The sequence below is a fragment of the Otolemur garnettii genome, unplaced genomic scaffold (genome assembly GCF_000181295.1).
Source record: "Otolemur garnettii isolate 467f Iridium unplaced genomic scaffold, OtoGar3 scaffold00001, whole genome shotgun sequence".
Taxonomy (NCBI): domain Eukaryota; kingdom Metazoa; phylum Chordata; class Mammalia; order Primates; family Galagidae; genus Otolemur; species Otolemur garnettii.
Window position 1 is genome coordinate 47214309 of NW_003852396.1, and position 12987 is coordinate 47227295.

The 12987-nt window shown below is 38.5% G+C and overlaps 1 protein-coding gene across 1 annotated transcript in view; it reads right to left on the minus strand.

The window, feature by feature from the left end:
• Positions 1 to 12987, minus strand: part of UEVLD (UEV and lactate/malate dehyrogenase domains) — a 55154-nt gene that overhangs the window by 39063 nt on the left and 3104 nt on the right. The window contains exons 2-4 of the mRNA XM_012811441.2: positions 7892 to 7976; positions 4198 to 4263; positions 2614 to 2624 (exon numbers count right to left, since the gene is read on the minus strand). Of these exons, the coding sequence (XP_012666895.2) occupies positions 2614 to 2624; positions 4198 to 4263; positions 7892 to 7976 (162 nt within the window). The remainder of the gene's footprint in view (positions 1 to 2613; positions 2625 to 4197; positions 4264 to 7891; positions 7977 to 12987) is intronic.

Genomic DNA, 12987 nt, shown 5'->3' on the forward strand with positions numbered 1-12987 from the left:
GAGGCAGGAGACTCGCTTGAGCCCAGGAGTTGGAGGTTGCTGTGAGCTGTGATGTCACAGCACTCTACCCAGGGGAATAGCTTGAGGCTTTGTCTCAAAAAATAAATAAATAAATAAAAAATAAATAAATTTTTCAGCAAGAAGATATACTATCATTTTTCTATTAATAATAAACCCAGTTAACTAAAAGAGAGTAATAAAGGCAGACAAATAATAGTCAACTTACTGAGCACTTACTATGTGCGAGGCACTAGATGAAGAGCTTTACTTAATGTAATTCATTTACACTTCACCACTCTGGGAAAGGCTCTATTACTATCCCACTGTACGGATGAGAAAGTTAATATATTCTGACCTCTTGATCAGCAGGAAATAATTGATGTACAATCACAATGAGTTGATAACAGTTCTAGCTGAAAACAAAGGGTTGCTGTGAGCTGTGACACCATAGCCCTCTACTGAGGGTGACATGGGAAGACTCTGTCTCAAAAAAAAAAAAAAAAAACTTCCTATGTAATACTAATGTGTACTCAGAATTGAAAATTAACATACATATTATAGAAGTGTCTCTAATACCTGTGCATCTACTGATTTTATATTGGCCAGTCTTAGAGCCATATTCCTCTTCTGCTTTTGTCTGACAATTTATGATATGGATATAGACACACCCATAACTGTTGGTCCATTGATAACCTTATGACTACAGTCTTCTAATCACAGCACCACAAAATGACTGACAGGTGCCAAGAAATTCTATGATGTGCCTCCAGAAATTACTGCCTAATGTGTGGTATGCTCTAGACTAGTGTTTTTCACCTGTTGGTCACAATAAATAGGCCATGAAATTATATTGTTGTATTAGCTAATAATATAAAAGTATTTCTTATTGTCGGTCATAGTATAAACATTTGAGAGCCACTGTTCTAGGCCATCCAAAAAAAAATTTTTTTAATGTTTAGTAATACTGCTATTGTGGTAGCCCTAACCCTGATGGAGCCACTTCTTCCATTAATCACTACACATTAAAGAAAAGGAAAGAAATGTCTACTGAAAGTATCCCCTTGATTGATTGGTGTCCCTCCCCAGCAGCATTCATGTACTTTAACATTCCCGGCAAAGCATCTGGTGCCCCTGATTCCTGCACCTCACTGGTAAGATTTCACTGCTGGTAATCTCTAGTCTCTTCTTTCTACCCACTTTCCCATCAATAAACAAATGCCCTTCCTTCTACCTAGGCCATCTGAGTTTTAGTAATTTAACACTAAAGAGTCAGAACTGATACGGAGTCCTCAGATTTAAAGTAATTATGTCATAAGAATGTAATTTAAGTTAGATGTAAATAAAGTTTAGATAGGTACAATCTTACTAAGATGATACCCATCTCTAAAGAATGGATATATGGAGAAAAATGACTTTAATATAATATTGAATGGGTAAAAAAACAACACAGCAAATTTTGACAGGTATTCATAAAGAAATATTAACAGTAGTTTCAGCTGGGGAATAGGCCCGGGTGGGAGGTTAGATATAGGCTGAATTGCATTTCTTCCCAACTATTTAAATTTTTCAGCATGGCTCTGCGCCTGTGGCTCAAGTGGCTAATGCACCAGCCACATACACCTAAGGTGGCAGGTTCAAATTCAGCCCAGACCCACCAAACAACAATGATGGCTGCAACCAAAAAACAGCCAGGCGTTGTGGCAGGTGCCTGTGGTCCCAGCTACTTGGGAGGCAGAGGCAGGAGACTCGCTTGAGCCCAGGAGTTGGAGGTTGCTGTGAGCTGTGATGCCACAGCACTCTACCCAGGGGGATAGCTTGAGGCTTTGTCTCAAAAAATAAATAAATAAATAAAAAATAAATAAATTTTTCAGCAAGAAGATATACTATCATTTTTCTATTAATAATAAACCCAGTTAACTAAAAGAGAGTAATAAAGGCAGACAAATAATAGTCAACTTACTGAGCACTTACTATGTGCGAGGCACTAGATGAAGAGCTTTACTTAATGTAATTCATTTACACTTCACCACTCTGGGAAAGGCTCTATTACTATCCCACTGTACGGATGAGAAAGTTAATATATTCTGACCTCTTGATCAGCAGGAAATAATTGATGTACAATCACAATGAGTTGATAACAGTTCTAGCTGAAAACAAAGGAAAAAAAAAGTATATGGCAAAAAAAAAAAAAAAAGCATTGCGGTCAGTATTACTACCTTGGGGAAAACTCCAGCTTAAGAATCCATGTCCTCAGGTGGTGCCTATGGCTCAAAGGAGTAAGGCACCAGCTCCATATGCCGGAGGTGGCAGGTTCAAACCCTAGCCCCAGCCAAAAACTGCAAAAAAAAAAAAAAAAAAAAGAATCCATGTCCTCAATAGCTGCAGGACAGGTGGAGTGCCAAGTAGGGGCATCTAACTGATAGCACGAAGATGTTTATCTGTCCCCATGTTCTCACCACACTGTTTAGAAACTGAAATGGTACTAAGCAGTAATTCATTCCTAAGCTCCTGTGTTAATATGCAACTACCCTTAAAATCTTTAGGGTGGGTAAGAATTGTCCTTTACCCCTTAGGATGAATCACCTTAATCAGTTTCCTTCTCTCTTCTTTTACCTTTCTAACATCTAACCAAGATAAATGCAGAATATAAGTAATGGGACAACAGGTCTGAGTAAAGTTCTCCAGGTATGTAGAAACAGTCTGAAAGTATGGCAGGGGAAGATCAAGGAAGGGAATGCAAAATCTACTCTGAACTTGTTCTGCCCACCTCATTCCACAATTGCTGCATAGAACCCAAGGCTAAGTGGGTTCCAACCACACTTTTATGCATAAAAACAATCTGAATTCCTATTCATTTCCTGAGTGCCTATCAGTGCCAAAAGAGGTGCCATGGTGGGACATACTCGGAGGCAGAACAAACCATGAGTGCACCTCTAACAAGTCATCACTGGCAGGAAAGGAGGAGAAATTAAGGGAGTTTGTGATGATGTGGGAACTACCATCTAGAAGCATCTACTTTGAAAGAAGTCCCCCAAAATACAGCTTCCTGGTATCTTTTGGGCAATGTACTCCAATCATGCAAATTAAACACTTTCTAGGAGACAGCAAGCTCTACTGTTCTCTCCCTGTTTGGTTTCTAGATCTTTCTCAGCCCTCTTTTCAGTGTACTTCCTCTTTCAAATGCCCAGTAGCCTCACTTCTCAATGAGGAATCAAAGTCTTTCAGAGAACTATTTTGGAACAAAGAGTCAATAGTGTTTTTAAATTTTACAATACATAAGAAACCTTCTACGATACCTATCTGAAATGTTCGTCCTTAAAGAACATAGGAGCAAGTAGGTCTGGACAAACAGGAAGAGTTAAGAATAGAAGAAGTTAATGATTTTTCTTTCTTTTTGAGCCAACACTCAGCTATTTTAACCTTTAGGTCACCCTGAAATGTGCTCTTTTCTTTGAGCTTTAATGATCCTTATTTTAAAATTTCCTATCAGAGTTTCAAGTGTCAGCCTAACACTAGCTGTGTGGTCTTAAGCAAGTTAAACCAGGCTTAGATTCAGTTTCCTCTATGAAATGGAGATAATGCTATATCCTATCCAGGGAAAAGGAAAGGAACAAAACATAGATATAGGATGGTGCCTGTGGCTCAGTGGGTAAGGCGCCGGCCCCATATACTGAGGGTGGCGGGTTCAAACCCAGCCCCAGCCAAACTGCAACAACAACAAAATAGCCAGGTGTTGTAGCGGGTGCCTGTACTCCCAGCTACTCGGGAGGCTGAGGCAAGAGAATCACCTAAGCTCAAGGAGTTAGAGGTTGCTGTGAGCTGTGACGCCACAACACTCTACCAAGGGTTAATAAATGAAACTCTGTCTCAAAAAAAAAAAAAAAAAAAAAAAGACATAGATATAATGAAGAAAAAAGTGGGATCCCTGCACTTGGCTATGGAAAACAGAGAGAACTCTCCCCAAGAGGAGGAGATCAGTGGGCATACAGTTGACAGTAAGTATTTACTGAATTGAATTTGTTCAGATTAAGCCATCCTTGACTGGAACAGCATCCTGCCAGATCTAGTCAGGTTCTGTATGGAACATACACATGTGAAAATACTTTGAGAATGTTACAATATAAACAAATGTTAAGTTCTTACTAAATTAACTGCTCTTTTAGAAAACTCTCACATTTTCTCAACTTCCACACTTACCCTGATACATCACAGGAATAGTGCCAGTAAAATTCAGCAGGTCTTTCTGGGAACTATCTTTAAAAACTATAAGGAGAAAAAAAACCCAAAACGTGCAATTAGAAGCAGAAAGAATTGTAGTAATGTTTGTAAGAGTGCACATATGTGCACACATGAATATACACATACACATATAATTTCTAAATAACATAATCTAGAAATCAGTAAACCTGTTGACAGGGGAAATTACTAGCTGCTGTTTACTTAGACAGTAGTGAGGGGAGTTTACAGAATCCCAAATTCTAGGTCCACTTTCCTCACTTAGAGAGAGGTATGTGATTTTTGGTTAGTTTAATCTCTTTAATCTTCAATTTCATCATCTATAAAATAAAGTTGGTAAGACTGCTTTACAAAGTTGTCATAAAGATCAAATGAGACAATCTGAAAGTCTTTAGGAAATTAAGTACTATAAAATGTGGGGACATTATTAAATAGTTGCAACATGTAACAAATCAGTTATAATGGAAAGTAGTCCTTTAGTATCTCAGTAACTGTGCTATTTAAGCAGAGGAAGAAAAAGATTCCAAGTAGATTTGATAACCTCCTAAAAAGGGAAAGAAGAAAAAGGCTGTCTTAGTCTATTCAGGCTACATCTTCTTTCCCCTTTTAATAGGTTATCAAATGAGCGGCTTATAAACAACAGAAATTTATTTCTCATAGTTCTGGAGGCTGGGAATTCCAACATCAAGGTACTAGTAGATTTGGTGTCTGCTGCCATCTTTTCCTTGTGTCCTCACATGATGGCAGGAACAAGGTAGAAGGAGCCTTTTTAATAAAGGCATTAATCCCATTCATGAGGGCTCTGCCAAAGAGCCTCCTAAAGGCCCCATCTCCTAGTATCATAAGTTATGAATTATGATTTTAACATATGAATTTGTAGGGGACACATTCAGATCATAGCACAGCCTGACACTTAAAACCCAGGGGCCAAGAGTGTACATTAAGTATAAACATTTACCTTGAACTATATAAGTGAAAGGTAAAAATAGGTTAAGGGACCACTCCATGGCACAAACTAAAAGGAGTAGAAAAGAGATTGCTGCTCAGAGATAGGTAATAACCCAGAAATGTGTAAAGAAACCATAGTTGTGAATATTTGGTATCCAATCAAATTATTTAAAAAGCCAAAACAGAAGCAATTATGATGCATGATTGTCATTATCTCCAATAAAAAAATGTACCTTGGGCTTGGCGCCTGTAGTACAGTGGTTACAGCACCAGCCACATGCACCAAGGGTGCCCGGCCCAGATCAACTAAACAACTGCAACAATGGCTCGCCGCCTGTGGCTCAAGTGGCTAAGGCGCCAGCGACATACACCTAAGGTGGCAGGTTTGAATCTGGCCCCAGCCCGCCAAACAACAATGACATCTGCAACCAAAAAAGAGCTGGGCGTTGTGGTGAGTGCCTGTGGTCCCAGCTACTTGGGAGGCTGAGGCAGGAGACTCGCTTGAGCCCAGGAGTTGGAGGTTGCTGTGAGCTGTGATGCCACAGCACTCTACCCAGGGGGACAGCTTGAGGCCCTGTCTTAAAAAAACAAACAAAAAAAAACAACTGCAACAACAATAACAAAAAAGCCAGTGTTATGGCAGGCGTCTGTAGTCCCAGGTACTTGGGAGGCTAAGGCAAGAGAATCACTTAAGCCCAAGAGTTTGAGGTTGTTTTGACCTGTGACACCACAGCACTCTACCGAGGGTGACATAGTAAGACTGTCTCAAAAAAAAAAAAAAATGTACTTTGCCAATATTAATTCTATAGTTTGAGGGTTTAATGGCACCAGAGCTTTCTCAGGACAGGAGGAAATGAAAATAAAAGTTAATTGGTTAAAATAAAACTTAAAGAAAGCATCAAATATATATGATGAAATAGACATTGTATGAAAGAAGCAGTATTGAAACAGAATGCAAGACAGACATGGGTACAAATCCCAACTCCAGCCCTTGCTAGCTGTGAAATCTTTTTTTTTTTTTCTTTGAGACAGAGTCTCTCTTGGTAGAGTGCCATGGCATCATAGCTCACAGCAAACTCTTGGACTTAAGTGATTCTCTTGCCTCAGCCTCCCCAGTAGCTAGGACTACAGGCACCTGCCACAATGCCCACCTATTTTTAGAGATGAGGTCTCACTCTGGCTCAGGCTGATCTAGAACCTGTGAGCTCAGGCAATCCACCTGCCTCAGCTTCCCAGAATACTGGGATTACAGGTGTGTCTACCACATCCAGCCTACAACTAGCTATTTCACAACAGTACTTGAACATCTCCTCAAGATGTCTAATATACAAATTCAAATGAGATTGTTTTCTTAAACCAAACTAATACAAATTTAAAACATAGACACGTATAATAAGGTTTTTCAAAACTCTGCAGTTTTGACTAATTCTTGGGTCCTAAAATCAACTTAATGAGTCTCAACTAGCATTTGTTTTCAAATGGAGTTGAACTGGATAAAAAGAGAAAAAAATGTCAGAGTGGACATGGTATTTTAGTTATTTGTATCCTAGATCATGATATAAAATGTATTTCCATTCGCAGGTTGTAGTCAGATATTTTTTGAAATAAAGCCTTTCTTAGATAACCAGATCTTCTCTATAAAATGAATAAGATAGGCTCGGCGCCCATAGACCAGTGTAGGGCACCAGCCACATACACCAAGGCAGGTGGGTTTGAACCTATCCAGGCCTGCTAACAACAATGACAACTGCAAAAAAAAAATAGCTGGGTGTTGTGGTGGGTGCCTGTAGTCCCAGCTACTTGGGAGGCTGAGGCCAGAGAATTGCTTAAGCCCAAGAGTTTGAGGTTGCTGGGAGCTGTAACACTACAGCACTCTACAGAGGGTGACATAGTGAGACTGTGTCAAAAAAAAAAAGAATAACATAAAACTTTGTTATTAATAATTTAGAATCAACCATATATGCAGTAGGCAGAATAAAAGCCATCTGAATATATCCATATCCTAACCCTTGGAACCTGTGAATTATCACCTCTCTTGGCAAAGGGACCTTCTAGATGTGATAAAATTAAGGACCCTGAGATAGGGAAATTAGCCTTTATTTTTTGGATGGGCCTAATCTAATCATACTGATTCTTAAAAGTAGAGAACCTTTCCCAGCTATAGTCAGAGGGAGATCTAACAATAGAAGAATGGTTACAGATATGCAAAATTGCTGGCTTTGAAGACAGAGAAAGAGACCAGGCATCAATGCCAGAGACCTCTAAAGACTGAAGAAGGCAAAAAAACAGATTACCCCCTAGAGCCTCCAGAAACAAAGACCTCTTGACATTTTGATTTTAGCCAAGTCCAATTTCCACACTTGATCTTAGCTAAAAGGCCAACAAATGATTATCCACTTTGAATATCCAGTTAAACTTCTAAGTTACAGAAATCTGTGTTGGACTTCTAGTCTACAAAACTGCAACAGAGTAAATTTTTATTTGTTTTTTTTTAAGCTGTGCAGTTTGTGGTAATTTGTTATATAGCAATAGTAAACTAATATAATGTATTTGCATTAACTTAAATTTCCTTAGAAATCACAGTTCTCAAAGTATAGCTTAAAATTAGAGGTCAAAAGAGAGAAATGTTAAATTAAGATTTTATAGCTCTCTAGGACCAAATAATAGTTCAAATAAGGGAGTAAAAACTAGAAATTAAGGTTCTTACCGTAGGTGTCCATGGAATATCTAAAATGTGGGAAAAGTATATTTACATTCTTTAGTTCTTCCACAGTCAGATCCCTGAATTTGTACTGCAAAGAGAAACATGAGCATGGAGTAAGAAAAAAGCTATGAGCAAGAGAACACCTGCAGTTAATATTCAACTGAACATTTATTGTGAGGCCCTGGGCTTTGAGCTCTGCAGACAAGAATAGAATATTTGATTTAATCTCTTAAACAACAACCCTCTGAGGCAGAGAAGACTTACAACTGCTCTATTTTACAGAAGAAAACAAAACATAGAGAATCAAAGCAACCTGTTGAGTCAGGTAGCAAGTTAAATAGCAAAGCCAGAGCCCAAACTCAAGACACAGGTCTTTTATCAATAAACTGAACTGCCTCCAAATACATGGACCTTCTGAAGGCTTAAGAAATAGGATAGAGTAAATAATCCCTCTCACCACTATCTTGAATACATTATTCACTTGAGGCACCTTGACTTTCCTCTCCCACCTTCCTGGTATTACATCCAGGGCTTCAACGGGAAAATAAAAGCATGCTAGGGTTTGCAGTCAGGTTGACTGAAATACCTCCTCATTCATCCAGCTGTCTTCCCAGAAATATGAATTTGGTTGCCTTGCAGGCAAAATCATTTAAATTCTTTGAACTTAATTTCTTATCTGCAAAAAGAGATAATACCCACCTCCTAGACTTGTGGTGAAGATCAAATGAAAGGAAAAAGGTATATTGAGTCCATTATGAAAACAGAATTGAGAAAACAATTGCATGTCAAAAAGAATAAAATACTAACTTAGAAATAAATTCAACAAGAAGGCACAAAACTTAAGACTCTGAAAACAACAAAACATTGTTCAAAAAATAAAATAGACAGGGAGGCGCCTGTGGCTCAAAGGAGTAGGGTGTCGACCCCATACGGAGGTGGCAGGTTCAAACCCAGCCCCAGCCAAAAAAAAAAACTACAAAAAAAAAAATAAAATAGACACAAATAAATGGAAAGACATTTTATGTTCTTGGATCCAAAGACTCAGTATTGTTAACATGGCATTATTCCTCAACACATTCAACACAATCCCTATCAAAATCCCAGCTGGCTTTTTTTTCTTTTGCAAAAATTGACAAACCAATTCTAAAATTCACATGGAAATTCAAGGGACTCAGAATAGTCAAAACAATACTCGAAAAGAACAAAATAATTGGGACGATTCATACTATAATCAAAAGACAGGCTATAATCAAAAAGAGAATAATGAAAACATATGTACACACAAAAACTGGCATATAATTAATGCAAAATTATTCATAATAATCAAAAAGTGAAAATAGTCCAAATGTCCATCAACTGATAAATGGAACAAATAAAATATGCCATATCCACAAAAAATATTCAGCCATAAAAATAAAGTATTGATACAAGCTGCAATTCAGATGAACCTTAAAAACCTTATGCTAGGCTTGGTCCCTGTGGCTCAAGTGGCTAAGGCGCCAGCCACATAAACCTAAGGTGGCGGGTTCAAATCCAGCCCGAGCCCGCCAAAAACAATGATGACGGCTGCAACCAAAAAAATAGCCAGGCGTTGTGGTGGGCGCCTGTGGTCCCAGCTACTTGGGAGGCTGAGGCAGGAGACTCGCTTGAGCCTAGGAGTTGGAGGTTGCTGTGAGCTGATGCCAGGGCACTTTACCCAGGGTGACAGCTTGAGGCTCTGTCTCAAAAAAAAAAAAACCTTATGCTACATGAACAAAATCAGACAAAAATGTCACATATTATATAATTCCATGTATATGAAATATCAAGAATAGGCAAATCCATAGAAACACAAAGGAGATTAGTGGTTGCCTAGGATTAGGAGAGTTTGGGAGAAAATGGAGGACAACTGATAGTGGATTCTGTTTCTTCTCTCTGAGTCTTAAGTTTTTCCTCAGCAAAAGTGATACAGCTATACCGCTACCAACTTCAGCAGAACTGTGTAAAAGTTTTCTAATTAACATATGTAAAACTGAGATAGGAAACAAAGTATGCATACAATAGTTAAGTACAGGCAGGAAACTGAATTGATATAAAGCACCTGGCTACTCAAGAGATTTTAAAACTAATGCAATTGTACTATCATAAAAATTAGGCCAGGTGGGGTGGTTTATACCTGTAGTCCCAGTTACTTGGAGGCTGAGGTGGGAGGACTGCTTGAGCTCAGGAGTTCAAGGCTGCAGAGGGCTATAATTGCATCACTGCACTCCAGTGGACAAGAGTGCAAGACTCTGCCCCCTCTCCCCAAAAAGCCAGTAAGATGGAAAGATTGAGAAGTTAAAATTTTAAATTTACCTGTAGTACTATAGTAAATTTTTTCAAGAGACTGATATTTATGATCAAAGGTGCTCAAATGTAGGACACACTGAGAAACTAAGGGATACTTTGTAGCACCATTTCATAACACAAATATTTAGCAGGAAAAAATCTTGATTTATAAGATAAGTCCAATTAATATTTTATGAGTCAACAAATCTAGGTAAAGTTACTCTACTAAGGTAACTCAGCTGAGTAGAAAACAGGAATTAGGGAACTAGAGAAATTTTCTTTAAAAAATACTTAATTTAAACTAAGAAATATATATGTATGCATGCGTTTGTGTATACACATATATGTGGACACATTGCATTTGAAGAGTAATCAATACCAGTGAACCAACTACCCACTTATGATCTACCATAAGTACTATCTACCAAAGCTTTCTGCCACAAGGGAAATGATCTAATATGTGCATTGTCCAATACAGTAGCCATAAGCTACATGTGGTTAGTGACAACTAAAATGTGAATAGTGTAACTGAGAAACTCAAGTTTAAATTTTATGTAATTTTGGTTAAATAGCCATATATGGCCAATGGCTACCATATTGGACAGCAAAGACCTAGAACCTTTCCAATCACATGACATCTGAGTACTTCTTCTCTTTCCTATTCGGCTGCCTTCCCTGAATTGTGCATTCATTCCTTTGCTTTATCTTTCCATAGCTGTATCCTATGTGTATATTCCTAAACAACATACTGAATATATTAGTTTTCTTTCATTCTTGACTTCATCAATATATAATCTCACATATAACTTCCATTTTTTTCACTTAGTATGTTTCTAAGATTCATTTGTATGGCTTGCTTAGCTGTACATCATTCATTTTCACTGTTGTATAATAGTATTTTCCACTGTGTTTATATACAACAAATTATCATTTGTCCTCTCAATGAAAATTTAGGTTGTTTACAATTTTAATTATGAATAATTTTATTACCTAATAGAGGCTGAAGCAAGATCATTTGAGCCCAAAAGCCTGAGTCCAGCCTAGGCAACATAGTGAGACCTCATCTCTTAAACACAAAACAAAAAAATTCTTCCACGTGTCTCATACTTCTGATGCTACGAATTCTCTATGGTATACATAGGTCACTATGAAAGCTTTGAGATAGACTGTGCTATGGTCCATTATTTCACTTTTAAAAAACACAGCTGAGGCTCAGCACCTGTAGCTCAGCAGCTAGGGCCCTGGTCACATACACCGGAGCTGATGGGTTTGAACAGCCTGGGCCTACTAAACAATGACAACTACAACAAAAATAGCCAGGCATCATGATGGGTGCCTGTAGTCCCAGCTACTTGGGAGGCTGAGGCAAGAGAATTGCTTAAGCCCCAGAGTTTGAGGTTGCTGTGAGCTGTGATGCCACAGCACTCTACTGAAGGTGATAAAGTGAGACCCTTTTCTCCAAAAAGAAAAAAAGAAGAAACACAGTTGACAGCATCCTTTCCGATTCACTCATGCAAGTTTCAATTTACTCGATTATTGGTATTGCTGGGAGTACATCTGTTTCTGTCTGCGGATTTTGTTTCTTGATTTTTGTGCATCTCAAAACTTGCCTAATGACCCACACATAACTAGATGTAGAAGGGATATAAAATTAAAATACTCAAATCAGACTGGGCACAGTGGTTCATGCCTACAGTCCTAGCACTCTGGGAGGCCAAAAGGAGATGATCGCTTGAGTTCAGGAGCTCAAGACCAGCCTGAGCAAGAGCGAGACCCCCATCTCTACTAAAACAAGAAAAACTATGTGCATTGTGGTGCACATCTATAGTGGGATGGTGAGGCAAGAGGATCACTTGAGCCCAAGAGTTTGAGGTTGCTGGGAGGTAGGATGACACAATGGCACACTACCCAGGACGAGGGAATGAGACTCTGTTTATAAAAAATAAAATAAAATAAAATACTCAAATCAACAAAATAAAGCCAAATTATTTCCCCAAATGATTAAAATTACCATTTAACTACTAGCAGTGTTTAAAATTCTGGTTCATCTACATCCTCAAAAAGATTTGAAATGTTATTAATTTATGCCAATCTAGTGAGAGAAAATGGTGTTGAACATGGTCTTAATTTGCTTTTCCATGATTACTAATGGATTGAGCAGACTTTCATATTTTTCTTTTTTAATGCCTATTCATGTCTTCTGATTAATTTTCTATTTATTGGTTTTAATATTGATTTATAGGCATGCTTTCTATATTCTGGATGGCAATACTTTGTCAGTTATGTTTGTTACAGATATCCCAAAACTATATCTTACCTCTCCACTCTCTTCATGGTGTCTCTTGACATACAAAAGTAAGTTTTTTTTTTTTTTTTTGAGACAATAGTCTCACTTTGTCAGCCTTGGGATAATGCCATGGTGTTACAGCTCACAGCAACCTCACTCTTGGGCTCAAGCAATTCTCTTATCTCAGCCACCCAAGGAGCTGGGCCTACAGGCGTCCACCACAATGTCTGGCTTTTTTTTTTTTTTTTTGTTAGAGAAAGGGTCTCACTCTTGCTCAAGCTGGTCTTGAACCCCTGTGAGCTCAGGCAATCCACCTGCTTCAGACTCCCAGAGTGCTGGGGTTACAGGCGTGAGCCCCAGCACCCAGCCTCATACAAAAGTTTTTGACTTTAGGGCTTGGCACCTGTAGCTCAGCAGCTACGATGCCCAGCCACATACACCAGAGATGGTAGGTTCGAATCCAGCCAGGCCTGCCAAATGACAACAACCAAAAAAAAAAAAAAAA